Below are 18,975 nucleotides of genomic sequence, written 5' to 3' on the forward strand. Positions count from 1 at the left end.
GGACATTTTAATTTTTCCTTTTTCTTTTTCTTTTTTATTCATTTATCTTACTTTGGAGACTTTTCTCTTACTGCCGGGTGGAAACAAGGTACGTATGTCTGGTTCCTGACTTGGTGGGAATGGTCTGGGCTGGACTGGATTGGGCCTGGGTGGTTGGTTTGGTTTTTCCCTGGGTTAGGGCTGGATGGTTGTTTAGATTCTTGACGATTTTCATTTTTCCCCTTGGAATTGAATTGAGTTATAAGTGCGGAGTTCCTTAGTGGTCAGTTTGGATGGAACTCCTAGTTATGAACTATTATGAACCTGAACGACTAGTGAGTGTTTGTGAAAGGACTATATCACTATCTATTATTATTATTATTATTATTATTATTATAAATATTGTTCGTAATACTTGTTTTTTTTTTTTTTTAGTACTGATATGGTTTGTATTGAGACCAGAATATTCCTAATCCGGGAATCACCGGTCGATCAGCTCTGGGCGGGTGCTCGGATGCAATTCGATTACCTGCATCAACATCTGATAACACCCCAAAAACCTGGCCACAAAAAATCCCCATCTGCCCTTGACTCAGCTGCATGAATTAATATCGGTAAGAATCCCGTCTCATTCCCCGACAATTTAGGCTATTTGGACTTCGGGCCAATAACGGGGCGCACGTGCTTAGACTCCGGGATTGGATCATCGTGGGCTTATGATAGCTGTCGGTTGATATAAAGAAGCCACCCTTTTTTGCCCCACTATACTGATACTACGTACTACTCCGTACACAGTCGGGGAACGTTTTGGAGTGTTAATATCCCCTTTCCGGATGTATGAGTGCTGGGTATAGGTCTAGTCATTGGCTGTTTGGGATGGTCTGATGCCGAGTAGTTTTGGAGGCTCCTCTGTTTGCGCTGGTAGGTATAGCATACTACCGATGTGTATAGCTGACCTGCAGAGTATATACCTACCAACATAATAGAATGGTCTTAAAAGCACCGGTCCGGGATCGGGTCTTCGATGAATTCACAAACTCATATAGGAATAAAAGGTAGCATGTGCGACAGCTCTGGCTTACGCCGCCCGTACCAAACAATCAATACCTCTCTTGCGCAGATCCCCATCTATATGTCGGATCTCCTTGACATAATATGGCTGCTTGGGTAACTGCAGCTTCCACCCTTGCTTTAGGTTCAGATCCCGCAACGGTTCCAGGAAAACCGGGATCTTCTCCACCGGTTCGCAGAACCAGCTGCCGCTCAGCTGGAGCGTGAAGGACTGAAGACTCTTCATCCGCGTCAGTGCCTTGCAGGTCTCAACCCACTGCTGCCGGCCAGCGGAGAAGTAGACAGTCTTGACGGGGTCCTTGCTAGGTAGCCAGTGGCCCGGGAAGGCCCAGCGAAGTTCAACTTCGCGGATTGCGTCCCAAAGGTCCGGGGGTATAGTCGGACGGAGGTAAGTGAGTGACCAAGTGTTACTGAACTCGAAAGTATTCATGGTGTACAGCATATAGATAGATTCGCAATGGCTAGAGAAATAGTCAATAGGTATATCCCCGTGCGATAAGATATCCTTCAAGCTACTATGGTAGGCAAGAGCTAACTTACATCTGCCTGCAGGTCATCGGAAGCGCCAACAGGTTACCGATCGTTCGAGCTCTCCCCTTTACCGGCTGCGGCGAATCCCCCTGACAGATGTCGCAGGTATCCGTAAGAGGACATACCACGTGGCTCATTCGGCGATCGGGCCGCTGTACAATATGTATACGCATTCCACCCAGAACCATCTCCCAGATCATGAGGCGGAGCTCGGGAGACAACTTCGCCAACAGGTCGCTCTGTACCTGTACAGTTACTTCTGACGCGGGACCTGACTGTTTCTCAGTTTGCGCCCGACCCGAAATTGCGCTGGCTCTTCTGGATCTGGGCAATGCGGTCGGTTTGTTATCTTCACAGGTTAGCATGTAGTCATAGCAGTGTTATGGCACCCGCCTTCCATTTATGGTGGAATCTGAACCCGTTATAAGGCAAAGAGAATGCCTAAGATTTTGAGGAGTATGCATGTACAATGCAAGCTCGGTAGTTGAGCTTGAAGAGGGTTGTATGGGGAGATGAAAAATCACCTACTTTGATACCGCTGAGCCAGCACGTCCTCCCAAGAAAACACTCCTTGTTTGATCCTCGCCATCCCCCTAGATGCTTGTAGAGATATACTTAAATAATTATTGGATGCCAAAGAGTAACGAAAGAGTATATATGATATGGATATCCACCAATGCTGACGACCGCTCACTTGTCCGACGACATTTTAGTAGATCATGGTCTTGACGAACGACATAACCGCCAGAAAGTCAATGGAGTAGTAGCCGAGGGTAAAGTACTAGCATAACGAACAGACAACTGGCCAGTGCGGATCAGATAGTAGAAACGAGGAAATCAATCACGCGAGATGGAACTGTCGGAGTGTATGCGGCTAACGAGTGAGGGGAAATTAGTACCGACAGTAAGCGCGCGATTTAAAGAAACAAAGTCAGATCGGGGGCCGGACACGATATTAATACTATATGGGATCATGGTAGAAATATGATTCATAGCGGAAATGGGACAGACAAATAATACGTAGTAGAAGAGTCGGTGAAGAAGATATGCTTATCATCAGCGGGCAGATTAGATAAATAGTAGATGGAATTCACGTACGTACTAAGACAAGCCTCAGGCCAATCATCTTGCCGCAGTGCTGGGGGCCTGATAGATCAGTCCTTTATTCTTACAGTCAAGGGGGTAATCGATCGATTATCGTAAGGTCTTTATCATCAAAACATGATATGCTTTTCCTATTATGACAACGCATCGATAGTAATGAATGATTACAAGTTTGTTCTCGATCTTCTTTATTCACATCAATGTGCGTCTTTCACCGTATCTTGCCGAGTCTTTTCTTTTATACAAGTGAGTTGGCAAAGCTTGGCTTGGATTGCGGTATAACTGATCTGCGATTCGCTTTGAGAAGCCATGACAACCAAAAGAATATGCGTTGGCAGCTTCAATTTAATGCATAACGAGCGTCCCTTCCAATAAGCTACCCTTCAAGTAAAGAATGACTGGCATGAGCGATGCTCTTGCTATGTACACTCATGTAAATCACCGATGCCTGAGCGGTTTGAGAAACTCCTCGGAAAGTTCAAAAGTGAACGCTCTTCAGTAACAAAATATAATTGTGGAACATGGATTTCCAGACAGAGAAAAGCGTCCCTCAGGGAGTAACACGAGGACCACTAGCTCCCAGGGTGTTTGTGGGACATGGTACCTTCAATCCTTGACTGAGCATTGCAAGGCCGGCTTGTTCGAGCTTGTCAATGGGACTTTCAGCTGGGACGGTCCCGACATATGGGTTGAAATTGTAGATACCACAAATACAAGTATCAACGATATCCTTCAGGCTTGTGTCTTCCATAATGTTCTTACCATCACGTGTAATTGCAAACTTCTGCTGACCGACCCCCATTGGCACCGTGAAGGCGCTGGCACCGGCCTGAGCCTCGAATGACTTGCTGTTTTTTCCAGAGGAAACTGCAACTGTAGCAGGTGACTTGAGCAATGCAACGACGAACACTGCATCTTGCATGGTTTCCCATCCGTTGGGTTTACCTCGGAAGAAATTGCCGCTAGATTTATTAGGACTCTCTTCCATGGTGGTGTCAGTGGAGTCGCAGTCAACATCTCTCGGGGTAGGTCGATACCAGTAGATCAACTTTTCGTCTGTGATATACTTATCGACTGATTTGTCTCCGGCTTTATACGCGGCTATAAAAGGCTTGGACATCTCGAGCCAGCCAGTGTGTGGCCTATGATAGACCGTTAGTCTGCGCTCATACTTTAGATGCCGAGACTACTCACATGTCCATGACCCATTTGGACGCCCCGTCATCTGTATGTGGCGAAGCCAACGGCCCAATATAGTGCTACTCACCATAGTCATTCCAGGTGACAATTTCCACAAAGCGAGGACCGAGGCTCAGGATCTGTTGCCAGCGAACATACCAGAGAAGATCAGAAGGGAAAACCCAGTTCTTGCTATAGGACACTTCACCACCGAAGTGGGTGAAGAACCAACCAGAAGCAGCTGTTGATTGTCAGTCATGACGTTCCGTGAGTAGCTAAGATGCCATCAGTGGGACTTACGCGCAATATATGGCTTCCCCTTCAAAGCATCGACATACGCCTTGTCGCCATCAGCGACAGTAACGTTACGGCCAGGGGACGGAGCCTTGTTCTCGCCGTTATTATCCCACGCCATCCAGTTCAATGCGCCTTGGATTGCATTGAAGTCTCCAACACCCGGGTGGAAATTCGGAGCAAAGAACACATCCGTTCCAGCAGCGGACCGCATGGCAGGGATATCGAGGCCGTCGCCTGCAAAGGATGATGCGAAGACTTTATTGTCCACTATAAGTTGAGCTGGTAGACTTGCATACTGCTTGAGCTTTGCGCCCACGGCGCTGGCCTGCCCGGCGCTGTACCAGTTAAAATCAAACGACAAGAAGACCTTCATGTCATTCTTTGCGGCAGACTCATAGGCCAAGCTAAGCTGAGCATCTGTGTACGGATCTACACCAATATTCAGCGCGAATGCGTCAATGCCCAGGGCTTTCGCACGCTTCATGTCGTCGTCATAGTCGGCAGCGCTTTGGCGGTTGCTGGTGATTCCAATCTGTGATGATTAGACTCGGGGTCTGCGGCTCCACCTGCGGATTCTCTTCTTACTCACCATGAAATGGCAAAACACGAGTTTGTCAGCCGCGATATCATCAGCCATATGCTGTGGCACTGGTGTGGCAGTGACCAATGCCAAGAAGCCTGCGAGGACGAAGGGGAGTATTCCCGGAAGCATGGCTTCTGATGTCTGATGTGTGAATCGCTCTTCCTCAAAGGATAAAGGAGACAAGACAAGTATGATAAAGGGAACAATTGAACGAAAATAGACTGATTTTGATGGGATATACTAAGGCAAGGCAGCTGGACAACGGATCGTACAACGGACAGTAAAGGATCGCAAGAGAAAAGATGAAGATGTAGATAGTTTGATTATCAGTACATACGGTCACTCTTTGGACGTTGTCCTGAATAGTGCAATCCTCTCTTGCCCTGTTGGTTATAGACTTGAAGCATTCCTTTGCAAGGTGGCCTCCCTTTATCTTGACAACAACCTGCCCCCCTGGCTTGAAGCCAGCAAAGGGGCTTCATGGTCAGGCGGTTCGAAATGGAACACAAACAACTGAATATCCATCACATGGTACAAAAGTCGCAGTGAGGTATCAGCGATGTAAGACCTAAACTCGTCAGTGTTCACCATAAGACTTATCCTCGGACTGACACTGGGTGGTGAGGTAGTAACCCATTGGCACACTGGGCCACATCGCTATTGACAGAGTCGTTGTAGGCAAGTTGATGGTTACAGTCAGGCGTGGCTTGAAGCCAAACGAATAAAAGTAAGTCACTTTGCTTCTCAATTCATGCGAAATCGAGCTTCACGTATAATAACGTTGTCGATGCTACGGGTATATCCGAGAGTGCACGGCCCTAGAAGGATGTGTATGTCTACTCTGTAGGACAATCCATAAGCTCTAACGTCGATCATCTCGGATGTAACATTCCAGTCAAGTTATATATTACCCCCTTCAATTGGTTGGTCCAGGATAAAGCTGAGGCGTTCCTTTCCACTCTGTGGTCCACCATAGAATGAGTAGAACGAGCAGCCGGGATGGACACATGACAGCGAGAAGAATTTGACGAACGCACAGACACCTAATAGTGTACATTGGGCATAAGAGTACCAGTCGCGACGTATTGGCTGCATATGTTAATTGATCCTTGATATCAGGTTCCTAATATCGCAGATCGAAATTGCGGGGTAAAAAAAATCCTAGCAAACCAGCCACGCGATGGCATCACCAGACAATCGAGGAGTATGGTAATAACGTCATCTATAAGAAGACCACTCCGGTGCATCACCGTTGCGGCTTTTCGTCGAGTCCTCGGGCTGGTATTGAATGCGACTGGTCATCCCACGTAGGGACGCAATGTTGGCCAACTTCTCGCACAGTTGCAGTGTAACATTCGATGTTTATGCGCTGATCGTCAGGCCATGTGATTCTCGGATTCTTCTGGTTTTAAGTTTATTACCTTTTCCTCCAAAGCCCAATCAAACAATGTGGCTTCTTTCGCCATGTTCACCAGCAGATCCAAGTATCAATAATAGGGCTTGGAGTTAGGTAAGTTAAAGTGGGTAGCCGTTGGTCAGTCGTCGGGAAGAACACATTTCTTCCTTCCTATCAATTCTTAGCGACGGAATGACTCTGCATTCTCTTAGGTAGCGTTCCCGTCACACAGACAGACTATCCAGAGAAAGCAATGGCAAGAAGCGGTGCAATTGGACCAATGATGCCTATATATGACAGGGGAAGTATGGAGAGCACTGGACGAAAGACGTCTAACAACCGACAGTGTCAGTGCTAAGGTATGATGGTGTGAAGAGTGTTACATGCCAACTAAATCGTAATCAATTGCTACCAGCAACCCTAGTCACTTAGTCACAAGGTAACATAGCATAGTCGCGTTCTTCCAAAGCAATATGATAGACATGCTTAATTATACGAGAAGGTAATGAACCCCGAACAGGAGGGAACAAAAAGAAAACGAGAGAGCCAAGCAGGTTATAGCACAGCAAATGCAGAGACGTAACTCACGGAGCTATCATCGACATCAACTGCATCTGAGCTTCTCTCATATCTCACGAAATGGAATCTACCCTTCTTTCCTTCCTCCTGGCTCGTGATTTCCTCAATAGCAGCCATGATAACGCCAATTGGATGACGGCCACAAACCGTATTGCCAGTCGCTTGGATGGTATCCAAGAAATTAGCGGTGAGCCCAGTACTTATGGCTGCCATAGTCGCGATATCAAAGGCCGAGATACTCTCATGGATCGCTGGTTCTCGACTTGAGATGCGATCTCGCCGCTGCAAAGCCTGGCCGGCAGATACGGATTCCATTTTCTCCTCTACACTACTGAGATCATCTCCTGGCTGAGGTAAAGAGTTAGCGGAAAGTGGGAGCTTTGGCCCCGGCTTTGGTGCCTGAGGAACGTAGTACGTGTAACGGAAACGCAGACCCCAGTGGCAGAAGTCCGAACTTATGACAAAAGCGTTGGCGGGGTCCTCCAAATATGGAGCCAGAAGGGCTCCAAAAGCACTCTCAGTAGATGACGAGGTACTTCCAACCATGATCGGTACAAGCGGTGGATATTGGGAGGTGGGTTTATGTGGGAAGTGAAGCTGCAAAAGACGATGGATGTATGGTAAATGGAGTTCTATGCTGTGTTCTTCCTCATCGATAGATCGTGACATAGTTGTGAAACTAACAGTAGATCCGTTAGATTTGACTGCTTTGGTTGAGAGTAGCTTCGCGATAAGGTCCGTGTCAAGTGGAAGAGGCTCGTCGGAAAGCGGGGTATAGTACGAAGTAAGTTCAGGAAGAGCGAGGGTGGAGAGGTAATGGTGGTGAGATGGGCCAAGAATAAAAATTCGTTTGCTATTTCCACTAGAGCTTAGAGCAAATCCAAGTTCGGGTAGGGACGTGGTACGTACGCTTTCGAAAGATCCAGAGCCTTGTATGCATAGGCGGCACAGGGCCCAGAGTATGCATAGCCCGCATGTCTGAAGGATCAGCATACGAATTGAGAGTGTGTGGTGCAGAGAAATTCTCCTGTACATACGGAGCAATTACTATTCGCGCACCAGGCACTGGCAGGGAACCTATGCCCTCGATGCTATTTGGAACTTGGGCGAGCCATCCATCAAGTTGACGGGTTAGAGTGCGTTGGCTATCAGAATACCAGGAACCGGCATGGGAAGCTTCCCGTGACTGCATACTGTATGGCTTTGTATAAAAAAGAGCAGGGCAGGGCAATCAATACAATATGAGGCTGTAGTGACGAAGTTGTCTGCGTAGTAATGACTGACCTTTGTTGCTTGATACTAGTAGTAGGATAGAAGCGGGGAAGCGGGACCTCACTCGTCATTATGTGGAGTGCCTAAGGTTCACCATAACGCCGCGGTATGCCGAGATTGAAGGCGGCATACCGATCTTTCCACTTAGCAGTAAGACTGATTGAAGCATGAACATTGCAAACATAGGTCCATGGTGAAATGTCGAATAAATATCCACTACAGAGAGATACTCGCTATTGATCTGGATTGAGTTCTACACAGCCAAATTAGTAGACTGTATTTCCTCTTCCCTTTTTTTCCCCCCTACCATAGCACAGGTGATTTCAGACTTGTAAAGCTTCAATAGCGGACAGAAGTCACACATGGTGAGAAGTAGCCCAAATTGATAATGATACAGAAGTAGAAAGGAGGAAGTCATGAACTGCACTGCGGTCTGACTTCATTGAAATCGAGGTTAACAAGATAAAAGCGTTCTGCCAATATTAAAGTAATCACGTAGTTAGAAGGCAACATTAAGGTAGAGGAGACCTTGGTTATTACTCTCCCCAATCCCCTATCAACAAGTCACCTCACTGTGATACTATGTACTAAATAGCATAACCTGTTCGGGGGTAGATGGTCATAGCTGGAGAGCAATCCATTTCCACCCAGTGATACCCATTAAGCCGAATATGGAAAAGCGCATAGTTTTTGGACCGTAACGCTACGCCAGGAACGTACGCGACGCGCTTTCAACCAACCACATTAAAGGGTTGAACCCAGCCCTGTTATTAGCTTTCAACTGAATCCATCTTTTGATCGTGCAGTCAGATCTCCCCCCTCGCGTGCTCCTGCAAGGACAATACCTTGTTATTCTCATTAATATAATCAAAATTCAAGCCTTGAATTGACTCAAGTCGGGGTTGTCCGTCAAATATTTGCCTGTCAAACGTTCCACATTAATCAACGGCTTCCAACTTCCAATTTTCAACCCCATTGACATCCTCCCGAACCCGAGACGGCCATCAACCGAAAATGTCGCTCAAGCGCAAGGCTTCATTCTCAGGAATCTATTCTCCCGATGCGGCGCCAGTCATCGCAGGACGGTCATTGATGATGGACGACTCCCCTAAACATCTCAATAGTCGGACACGGAAGCGCTATAGGAATGATCGCCCGGATGATAAAATTGTATATGGTGTGTATTTTGCACCTAGAGCAAGACTTGTGTTGAGCTTTGGCTAACGATGCTAGAAAATACGCTCCGCTGGCTCTTCACTGCCCAGCAGCAGCAAGGACCGATTGCTCATGCGGACGAAACGATAGACGACATGGAGTCAGACTTTCTTCCATCAGAGATTGCCGATCCACGACAACAAACACTGCATAAATTCTTCCAACCCTCCCGTCCGTTATCTTTCCAAACCGGTCCAAACCATATGAAGCAACAAACGGACAATATTTCTCGAACCAATACCGGTTTCTTGAAACGTCACGACCTTGACACTCTTCCAAACGTCACCTTGACCGGTAGTAATTCGGCTAGCCCATCCTCACAAGACACCACGGCTGATACGGAGGCGCGTATGGACTCCGGAAGCAATGAGTCTGTCCAAAACTCTAACAGATGGAATGGAGGATCGGGTTGGCTGTGATATGACATCTGATTGCCAAATGCCCCATGCGAGATTCCTTCATACTACTTTATACCCACTGACGATTGATTCTTTCCCATGATACGCGTTCCCCGAAAAACCAACGATTGCTGGTCATAGTTGGAGTTATTTCCATATATATTCGTGATCGATATCGATGTTTTAAGCCATTCTGCAAGGTTAATACAATATATCTATAGGCATCCTGCGTCGAACTGACGTGGTTAATTGAATGCTTGGGGGGGGGTCTAATATAAACAAAATTGCATTTCCTCGGCTAGTTGTATCTCACTGGCATGATTCATTTCCTTTACTCAAAGCAAAATCCATGAGAAGCATATACATCCTAGTCATCAAGGATGAACAAAGCCCATATCACACTTTTCTGGCGTTCAGGAAGTGCTACATAATTTCACAGGGTACCTTGATTTACTTTCATTTTGAGGATGAACAAGGAGAGTCAGAGAAATCACTAACTTGAGTAGTGCATAGAATAAGTGCGGGCCGATGAGGTTTGAATTTTGTTTATATTATGGGTTGAAGGTCACTTGCTCTGTTGGTGTTCCGTATTAAGTGTTTCCTAGTATGTCACATGCGTAATCGTAATTGCGGGGAGCCTTTGCTACTCTCGCGTGCGCGGGCGGCTCTCCAAACTCAACACTGGACCTACTGTCCGACAGGCCGCTTGGCCCCAGAACTCGTACAACCAACTGATTCATTAGCGTTGCTAGAGATCATCATTCTTTTTGCCTAGCACTGGTGCCCCGCCTGTTACCTCTTAGTTGTCTTCAACAACACTGCGAAGAACAGCCCAGACCGGGCGGCGGCCTTTCTTTAGTGGCCGATCTTACTTTCTTACAGGTTGGTTAAATCGAAAAGGGCACCATGGATGAGAACCAAGCCGTCCAGTATTTGGAATCCTTGATTGGCCAAACATTACGAGTCCACGCGACAGACACGCGCATTTTCGTGGGCGCTTTCAAGTGTACAGATTCAGTAAGTGATCCCGTGCAAACCATTATCTGATTATCGATCGGACGAAAAGAAAAACGGAAAAAGAAAGTAAGGAATACGAAGACCAGGATGGTTGCTGACTGCGGAACGTATCTAGGCGCGAAATATTATCCTCGCGAGCACGTACGAATATCGCTTCCCTGGCCCATCGGCAGTTCGAGATGCTGCCACTGACGCAGAGAATCAAGACCCCGCGATTGGCGCAGCATCCCAGAATGTCCAAGTGAATATGACAAGTCGATTTATTGGTCTTGTGGTCGTCCCCGGCCAGCATATCACGAAGATCGAGTTGGAGGAGACCCCTCAGCAAAGTCGCGTGCGGGAAACGCTCAAAAAATCATAGAAGGCAACTCTCCACTACAGGCCGTTGATTCCATATGCATGTTGGACTAGACCCTAAGCTCAAGCCTCCCTTCAGTTCCGATTCGGCCGGCATGGCACATTAATATCGAATAATAATGAAGGAAAACACCTGGAAAACAAGCGGTCAACTGCGCTACTAATGCAAGTCTGGCAACATCGGCCTGCGAATCCTACTTGACAATTTTGGCTGGGAAATTTTTTCCCTTTACCGCGCCCTTATATCGCCAAAGGCTGAACTTAAGATATACGACCTAACACCCTCCACAACCTGGCTAGGAGAAAAAGGAGAAATATTCTTGGTGCTTGGCGCAGTCTGTGGGCTTGGCAGCGGTGGTCACTGTAGTGTTTGTGGTGAGCGGTGTTTGGGTATTGAAGTGGCGGTGTTCCTGCAGTCGGTGGGGTCCAGAGCCCTAGTACTGCAAAGACTTGGTTGTTTTCTTCCGTTGATTGCTCAAAGGCTATCTCGCAGAGCTCCTTGGTAGATACACTAGGGCTGCGATCCAAAAAAAAAAAAAAAAAAAAAAGGCCCCTATTGATAAAGGGTGCATTATCATGATGGTACACCAGATATATCTAGAAACTTGCAGTCTTTATCTTTCTGATCAGTCAAATTGATTATCAAGGCTAACAATGCGAGAAAGTCGGGTAACTGCGGAAGATGCACGAGGCTGGCCATCACTATGATTCTGTAATCCACTGATTCGTTCTAGTCTGCAGACAGAAACAAAAATTCCATGGATGCGGTCAGGTTAAAGGCCCTATAATGCTTGAAAGCGGAGCCGGAGCCGGAGCCAAGAGGCATGAGGAGGGGGAATGAACATGCGAACGGAGTGTCTGTGCTAAGATGTGTCAAATTCCTTTCCCACTTGCAAGAGTCACGAGCGTTGGCCGAGGCTCATTCATAGGCTGAGGGGGAGGCAATACTAAATTAGTGATTGAAAGTTGAATGGGGAGATAATGTTTATTTTCTGTTTTAGCTCTCTCTCTCTCTCTCTCTCTTTCTCCCTTTTCCAACCTGTATTTGATTTGATTTGAATTTCTTTTCTTTTCTTGTCTTTCTTTTTCTTTTTATTTTTTTTTCCTTTTTCTTTTCTTTTCTTTTTTTTTTTTGAATTCGCCTAACTTATTATTGCCATTCTCCATGCATAAAAAGGTGGATATAAATTCTTCATGACGACGGTGAGTTATTTTAGTAGCTCCACCGATATCCACTGCTAGGCACCAATCCCATCTTCAGGCCACGAAGGCAAACAGCTGAGCTCCCTCGGGCCGGCAGATGATCCGGACATGCCACACCCGTTGCTGCAGGATCGAGACCAAAAGCGACAGCCTGGGGTTTGAGGCGAGAACCCGATCAAAAAGTTAGCCTGCGTTCTGCAACCTCACACCTGCTTCGCTTCAACAACAACCCCGTTGAACGGTTTTCTTGCTCTTGTCTTTGATTTTCCTCCCCCCCCCCTTCTCTCTTGCAGATCGTTACTATCACTTACAATAGTCACATCTAGGTAAGTTAATAACGGTTTTGTCATGGGTGCAATCAATCCATTAATCGTTCTCCATTCTATTGCCCACCCCCCATAATGACGCATTCTTTTTCCTCTCACACCCTATCATTCTTCCCCCTCCCCTCCACCAACTTAACCCAAATCTCTCCCATTCAGACTCCCTTCCACCTGCCTCCACATACCACTCCCGATCTTCAGTTTCACCTGTGCGCACCACACCCACTGTCGGTCCCATGTGCTGCACGATATCAACATCGCTAACCGTCGCATCGCAGAAGCTTACTTCGGGCGAATCGGAACTTTCCCTTCCGGCTAACTAGCTCGCCGGTGGCTTGTGTACTGATACCGTCCCTCTCCCCTCCGTCAGTTCCCCATCATCACCTCGCCAAATCCTCAACCGCTTGTCCTACCTTCGGCCTCACCGCTGGAATCGGCTACCGCGGCTATACCCTTCCAGCAGTAACCTACATTGAACCTGACCCTGCTGCCCCGGTAGTCCCTTCTATCCCTCTTGACGAACATAACTCCCTCTCCTGGTTTCCAAACGGCAGTTCTCGTCCTCCCTTTATATAGTTTTCGCAAGCCGTTGGAACTATACAATAGCCAAGACGGCTGCCAGCATTCCAACGCCAAGCAGAGCCTTGGTTCATTTATCTTTTGACGTATACTGTTCGTCAATTGTCCACCTCTGAGCTTGGCAGACATCCGGTCCTGCAGTAATGGGTCAGTCGCATTCCAAGGGCAATTCTGGCCCTGGCGACTCTTTGCAGTCCTACCCATCCTTCTCGCGCTCCGACACGAAGGAGTCGCTTCGGTCTCTTCGTGGCTCGATTCGGTCTAAGATCCGTAGCAGTGATAGCCCTCGTGCATCCACTTCAGCTCTGTCCACGGGAAGCCAAACGGATAGGTCCGATGCCGGGTCGATCAAGTCGACGGGGAGTAGGAGAAGCTCCACCAATCTGAGTGCCCAATCTCCTGGTGCCAATGACTCTGCTTCGCAACTCGATGCCCCTGATCCACCTCCCTCTCCCACCTTGTCGAGCAGCCTGAAACGAGGCCATAAGGATGTAGATGCGATGCAGCAAAGCGGCGAAGTTGATCACGTGTCAGATGCGCCTCCCACCGGTGCTGCACCAACGGGGTCTTCACAGAAAGTCGGCGAATCTATTCTTATCAAGCGGCAGGATCAGATGAACCCAATCCTGGACTTTATCATGAACACACCTCTAAATGATACATCCTCATCTCCAGGAATGGGAATGGGCGCTCTTAAATCTATCGACCTAGATGACATGATCACACGTCTGCTGGATGCTGGTTATTCAACTAAGGTCACCAAGACTGTCTGTCTTAAGAATGCAGAGATTACCGCCATCTGTACTGCGGCTCGGGAGCTATTCCTCAGTCAGCCTGCACTCTTAGAGTTGTCGGCTCCTGTAAAGATTGTGGGCGACGTTCACGGTCAATATACCGACCTAATCAGATTGTTCGAAATGTGTGGATTTCCCCCTTCTTCGAACTACCTCTTTCTGGGTGACTATGTGGATCGGGGCAAGCAAAGCTTGGAGACAATTCTCCTTCTGTTGTGCTATAAACTCAAGTATCCGGAGAACTTTTTCCTTCTGCGAGGCAATCATGAATGTGCCAACGTTACCCGTGTATACGGGTTCTATGATGAATGTAAGCGGCGTTGCAACATCAAGATTTGGAAGACCTTCATCGATACGTTCAACTGCTTGCCGATCGCTTCTATCGTAGCTGGCAAAATCTTCTGTGTCCATGGTGGACTTTCACCCAGTCTCTCCCATATGGACGATATCAGGGGAATCGCACGTCCGACTGATGTTCCAGACTACGGGTTGCTTAACGACCTTCTCTGGAGTGATCCGGCCGACATGGAGGAGGATTGGGAGCCTAATGAGCGTGGCGTAAGTTACTGCTTCGGTAAGAAAGTGATCATGAATTTTTTGCAGCGGCATGACTTCGACTTGGTTTGTCGAGCCCACATGGTAGTTGAGGACGGTTATGAGTTCTACCAGGATCGCATTCTAGTCACAGTCTTTTCTGCCCCTAACGTGAGTAATTCCCTAGCCGCTCCTATTGCCTTGTGTAAGCTTGAAGTGAACAACTGGCATTTGCTAACAGCCTTTGCAGTACTGTGGAGAGTTTGACAACTGGGGAGCGATTATGTCAGTCTCGGACGAACTCCTCTGCAGTTTCGAGTTGTTGAAACCGTTAGACTCTACCGCACTGAAGAACCATATCAAGAAGGGACGGAATAAGCGAAACAGCATGCTCAACAGTCCTGTAAGTTCTCCCTTGCTTGGTTCCCTTTTCGCCAAGGAAAACCACTTCTGCGCTGTGCAACAACGCCGAGAGCTTTGTGTTTTAAAGCTCCTCTCTTTGGATGTGTTTTCGGTTCACTTGCTAATTGCCGCAGCCTGCAATTGTATCGGCCCAAAGTTATTAGACGTCCTGGTGATTCCTTGCCAAGAAGTCGGCATCCACCATATGTCACCACCGAAACGATCTGGGCCTGGGCTCAATTGACGTCAAGCTCGCCGTTTTAGTCACAGCGTAGTCCGTCTGAATTGATTGGGCAAACGCATCATGAAAATCGGTCCTGCGCCGGACTCCCCGTCAATGTGTGCATCCCTCGGGTGCTAGCTTTTCTGGGGCTCCTTATTTGCAACGCAGCGATGCCGGCTCCCAACCAAACGCCGTTTTGTTTGCGATTGGCAAGCATGGCGGATCAGGACCCGTCCATCATTACCAGGGCCTTTGGTGCGATATGCCCGCTCCGTGGGATGGATACTCATCCAAATTGACTTCATCGCAAGTCCTACACCGATTTAGCGAGCTATGCTCTGACTTCGCTCTGTATACGGTCCCGGCTATTTTTTACGCATATAATGAATAGACAAGGTGTGCGGGGAAACTAATTTCCTGTCACCTGTGAAAACCCATTTGAGAGTTAAAGGCGATCGGAGTCTGTATTTTGACCAACTTTTCTATTCGATAGTTCTATGTCGAAGAGACATAGTTTGACGGATCATGATATCTTTTGGTTTCCCTCTTATCTTCTCTCGCTTTGTTACATATTCATATGATGCTGGCTCCCATTATCATTGCTTCTATCCATATTGCTTCGGACATGGTATGATCCATATAGCTCATTTAGATTTTTCCTCGAAGGACTATTGTTATTTAAAGGCTTTTGTACACATCCAACTACCCATGCACATGTCCTTACAAAGAAGTACTGAGTTCAACTGTAACAGAATTTCATTAAATAGTAATATTTGTGTGAACATATTGTAGGGTATGAAAGTTGAGCTACTAAGGCTTGTTAATCACCCTGGGGTTTGCTTCTTTCCCAAAATTCGCGCCTGTATCTCTTCTTCTAAGCGAGTGTCTTGCGAAATGTTACCTTCACTCAAGTCCTCAGAAATGGGTCCAATACTGCTCATAGCAAACTGAGAATCCTAGATCCAACCCATATCAGTAACAAGAATTGTAGACGTAATGCATACCCGGAAATATATTTTAAGTGCACGTAATCGGACACAGAACAAGCCCCAATAAAGGAAAGGGTGATGCTTACATACATGAAATACATACCCGTCAAGGTAGTACCGGGTAGTATTTCTGATTTCTTGGACTTTTGAGGAGGAAAGCCTCCGGCGGGGAGTTTCAAGGCTGGAATAGCACTTGGTTGGAAGATGAAGGGCTTCGGCTTTGTGTTTGTCGTTATCTAGAATGCACTGTTAGTCAATTTTTTTTTTGTATCTGTTTGCAGCTTGACTGCTGTTGGGAAAGATCTTCATGTGTTGGTTGTATATGATGTCACTCGATTTTGATGTGCACGTGCTGGTAGTTGGAATCGTGGGTTTGTTTACCTTCAACGATGTTATTCTTATTCTGTACGACCAGTAGCCAGCAGACGTTCGGAAGAAATCACCGTCCGATTGGAGACTTGTTAACCGCTCACCTCCTGGTCCATCAATTAGGAAGGGGATCTTGACGGAGTCGTCCCCGCTAGCTGTTGAGGGGCAAGCTTGAAGTTGCTTTACGGGGGAATGATCTGTGTAGAAGAAGTCTATCCCCACAATTACTGCATTGGACACTGTAACTGAAATGCGGGTTAGGTATTTAAGGAGGTTGCCCCGTCTTCCGCCAAACATGACATACACAAGTGGGCGGTATTCATGGAGAGATATGTTTCGTCCAGCGAAGATGTCATCTTGGAGATGGTAGGATAAAGGAGGGATCTCCGGATACCAAAGCCCTGTAGTTCGCAGGGGGAGATGTTCACCTCCGGTATCATCTGGGAAGAGAGGCTGAAGGTCTGTGGGAACAGCTAAAGATACCATTTTGAAACCCTTGATCATGTCTGTCAGTGGTGTTTATCATTTTAAAGAGAAAAAGATTGAGCTCACATCGAAGGAACCTCTCAAAGCGTGGATTGCTCTCTTGGTACATAGGCGAGCTGTCTGCGGCAAGCCTTCTGACGTGCCTACCCAGTTGGATATCTCTCCTTGTCCGGTTACAACACGGAGTGCCATGACACCTCTAGGGCCGATGGCGGCGATGAACCCATTCAAGTTGAAGCATTCGCTGCTTAACTCTATGTGTTTCTCCTTAGGTGGAAGGACATAGCCCAACACAAGCTGTTCTTTGTTTGTAAGTACGAATCGAAGACCTGAGACATATTTCTTATCACTTAGTTCCCGAAAGGAAACCCCGATTGATCTTATCGAAGAGGTGATTGAGATGGTTTGCTCATATATCACCCTACATTTCATTTGGTAAGGTGAGTTTCCGTTAGATCGTACGGAAAAGTCTCCTCCAACTGGTCTCCACGTTGTTACAGGCTCCTTTGGCCATAGTTCAAGCTCCCTGCTCATCCCTTCACTGCTCAACGGTTGGTCAAGAACTAGATCTGCCATGTTCTTCAAGTAACCCCAGATCCGCTTTCGATTCTTTAACTCATTGGATGAGTCTGATGTCACTGCCGTTTCTTCGTAGACAGCCCTCCAATCTCTACTGCGCAGTGCATGAGCCCCATTATATAGTAGATCCCTAGCCTCGAAGCAATATCCACGCTCTTGATGACAAGCAAACCTTGAAGCCCAGAATGACTGCGTGAGTGGTAAGCTGGCAAATGACCTTGATGCCAAACGAACATTGGCAACACCGCGAGAGGGTAGAAACATCTGGATTTGCTCCAGTATCTCTTGAGGAAGCTTTTGAAAGCAGTCAGCGGTGGTTACCCATACTGAGGATATTGAACTGGTCATTGTCGTATTCTCTCGCCTATCCTGAGAGTCAACAAGCGCTTGTCGCACCTCTAATACGTCTGACGGATCTGACGTGGCTAACGTCAAGGGAGAACTCTTGTCCCATAAGAATCGTTTTATATAGCCCGCAATATATACGTCTTCCCACGGATAACCCTCAATGGGATGTCGATCCATGAGCCCACCATAGCTATGGCCCCAATCTAACCATCCTTCTATGTGTGCTGGACATGAGAGGCAAATATCGTACAAACGTTGGATAGGAACGGCGTGGGGATGAAGCATGCCTCGTAGTAATTCCCAGCACGACTCATGAAGGAGGAACCCAGGTTGCGGGTGGAGTCGGTCACCTATCAGCGGAGGAAATGTGTCCTCCTCTGACAAAATAAAGTCATTATCAACCCATCGCTGTTCTGCAGAAGAAGGTGCAGCACAGTTATGAAGGATCTCTGGAGGGACATAGCTGCCCACTCCTGTAATGAAAGGCTTCCCATCTAACTGAGAATTACCATCACATCGAACTATATAAATGTCAGTTCATAAGTACTAACCGATAAATCCACTGCATCGAGGATAGAAAGACAGCTCAGCACAGACTTGCACGAAAGTTTCTTTTCCAAGAGACTGTGAGATGACGATATGGAATCTTTGCACCACAGATGATACAGTGCGGGCTGCTATTTATCATGGTTTTCAGACTGGGGACCCTCAACGCCTGCGAGGCGAACTTAGGAACCAAGGTAATTCCTCAAGGAATCCGATCCCACAGCGAGGGGACTTAAAAAAATTAAATAGAGGTATAGTGTACCACTCTAAACCCAGAATGACTGCAAGGGGTGAGATCTTTGGGAAGGAAGGGCATAAGCGATGTATATATGGTGATACAATACGAGGCATCAGCGTTTAACAATGCAAACGAATACTATTCCTGCAAATCTTAGAGGGTAGGTATGACGTGGCCGAATAAGACGCTGACGAAGCAGCAGCAGCAGTAGTAGTAGAAGAAGAAGATCCGAGATGGATGGACAAAGAGGAGAGAGAATTACAAGATGGTTGACTGATGCCAAGTCACCTGCCAGCCGCGCGGCGCCTGAGGCGAACGTCAACATCCTCGTTGTCTACACGCCGATCAAGTTATAGGCCAGGCATCGCCGTTGTATGAATAACT

The 18,975-nt window shown here is 47.2% G+C and overlaps 7 protein-coding genes across 7 annotated transcripts; 3 read left to right on the top strand and 4 right to left on the bottom strand.

Moving 5' to 3' along the window:
• Window positions 1-330: 330 nt before the first annotated feature.
• On the bottom strand, window positions 331-2,608 carry BDV27DRAFT_137114 (uncharacterized protein). Its single transcript, XM_032068925.1, has 4 exons — window positions 2,110-2,608; window positions 1,591-1,930; window positions 442-1,511; window positions 331-383 (listed from the first exon to the last, which is right to left on the bottom strand). Exons 1-3 carry the CDS (start codon window positions 2,168-2,170, stop codon window positions 1,058-1,060), a joined length of 855 nt encoding a protein of 284 aa, XP_031921867.1. The 5' UTR covers window positions 2,171-2,608; the 3' UTR covers window positions 331-383; window positions 442-1,057.
• Window positions 2,609-3,235: 627 nt separating this feature from the next.
• Window positions 3,236-5,267, bottom strand: BDV27DRAFT_169162 (glycoside hydrolase family 71 protein; the record flags this gene model as incomplete). The annotated part of the gene is made up of 5 exons (XM_032074965.1): window positions 4,751-5,267; window positions 4,165-4,693; window positions 3,981-4,105; window positions 3,880-3,944; window positions 3,236-3,827 (listed from the first exon to the last, which is right to left on the bottom strand). The coding sequence occupies exons 1-5, from the start codon at window positions 4,871-4,873 to the stop codon at window positions 3,236-3,238; spliced, it is 1,434 nt and encodes a 477-aa protein (XP_031921868.1). The 5' UTR covers window positions 4,874-5,267.
• A 1,270-nt stretch (window positions 5,268-6,537) lies between these two features.
• On the bottom strand, window positions 6,538-7,991 carry BDV27DRAFT_137118 (protein MEMO1). The gene is made up of 3 exons (XM_032068926.1): window positions 7,757-7,991; window positions 7,629-7,697; window positions 6,538-7,572 (listed from the first exon to the last, which is right to left on the bottom strand). The coding sequence occupies exons 1-3, from the start codon at window positions 7,909-7,911 to the stop codon at window positions 6,696-6,698; spliced, it is 1,101 nt and encodes a 366-aa protein (XP_031921869.1). The 5' UTR covers window positions 7,912-7,991; the 3' UTR covers window positions 6,538-6,695.
• An 881-nt stretch (window positions 7,992-8,872) lies between these two features.
• On the top strand, window positions 8,873-9,650 carry BDV27DRAFT_63547 (uncharacterized protein). Its single transcript, XM_032077158.1, has 2 exons — window positions 8,873-9,168; window positions 9,225-9,650. Exons 1-2 carry the CDS (start codon window positions 9,006-9,008, stop codon window positions 9,623-9,625), a joined length of 564 nt encoding a protein of 187 aa, XP_031921870.1. The 5' UTR covers window positions 8,873-9,005; the 3' UTR covers window positions 9,626-9,650.
• Window positions 9,651-10,296: 646 nt separating this feature from the next.
• On the top strand, window positions 10,297-11,526 carry BDV27DRAFT_137122 (LSM domain-containing protein). The gene is made up of 2 exons (XM_032068927.1): window positions 10,297-10,621; window positions 10,737-11,526. Exons 1-2 carry the CDS (start codon window positions 10,511-10,513, stop codon window positions 10,980-10,982), a joined length of 357 nt encoding a protein of 118 aa, XP_031921871.1. The 5' UTR covers window positions 10,297-10,510; the 3' UTR covers window positions 10,983-11,526.
• Window positions 11,527-13,027: 1,501 nt separating this feature from the next.
• On the top strand, window positions 13,028-15,074 carry phzA (putative serine/threonine protein phosphatase). Its single transcript, XM_032077159.1, has 3 exons — window positions 13,028-14,582; window positions 14,662-14,814; window positions 14,948-15,074. The coding sequence occupies exons 1-3, from the start codon at window positions 13,227-13,229 to the stop codon at window positions 14,975-14,977; spliced, it is 1,539 nt and encodes a 512-aa protein (XP_031921872.1). The 5' UTR covers window positions 13,028-13,226; the 3' UTR covers window positions 14,978-15,074.
• A 709-nt stretch (window positions 15,075-15,783) lies between these two features.
• BDV27DRAFT_137125 (F-box protein) lies at window positions 15,784-18,808 on the bottom strand. The gene is made up of 4 exons (XM_032068928.1): window positions 16,947-18,808; window positions 16,407-16,889; window positions 16,112-16,261; window positions 15,784-15,992 (listed from the first exon to the last, which is right to left on the bottom strand). The coding sequence occupies exons 1-4, from the start codon at window positions 18,090-18,092 to the stop codon at window positions 15,861-15,863; spliced, it is 1,911 nt and encodes a 636-aa protein (XP_031921873.1). The 5' UTR covers window positions 18,093-18,808; the 3' UTR covers window positions 15,784-15,860.
• Window positions 18,809-18,975: the final 167 nt, after the last annotated feature.

The sequence above is a fragment of the Aspergillus caelatus genome, assembly GCF_009193585.1.
Source record: "Aspergillus caelatus strain CBS 763.97 unplaced genomic scaffold BDV27scaffold_306, whole genome shotgun sequence".
In the NCBI taxonomy this organism is placed as follows: Eukaryota; Fungi; Ascomycota; class Eurotiomycetes; order Eurotiales; family Aspergillaceae; genus Aspergillus; species Aspergillus caelatus.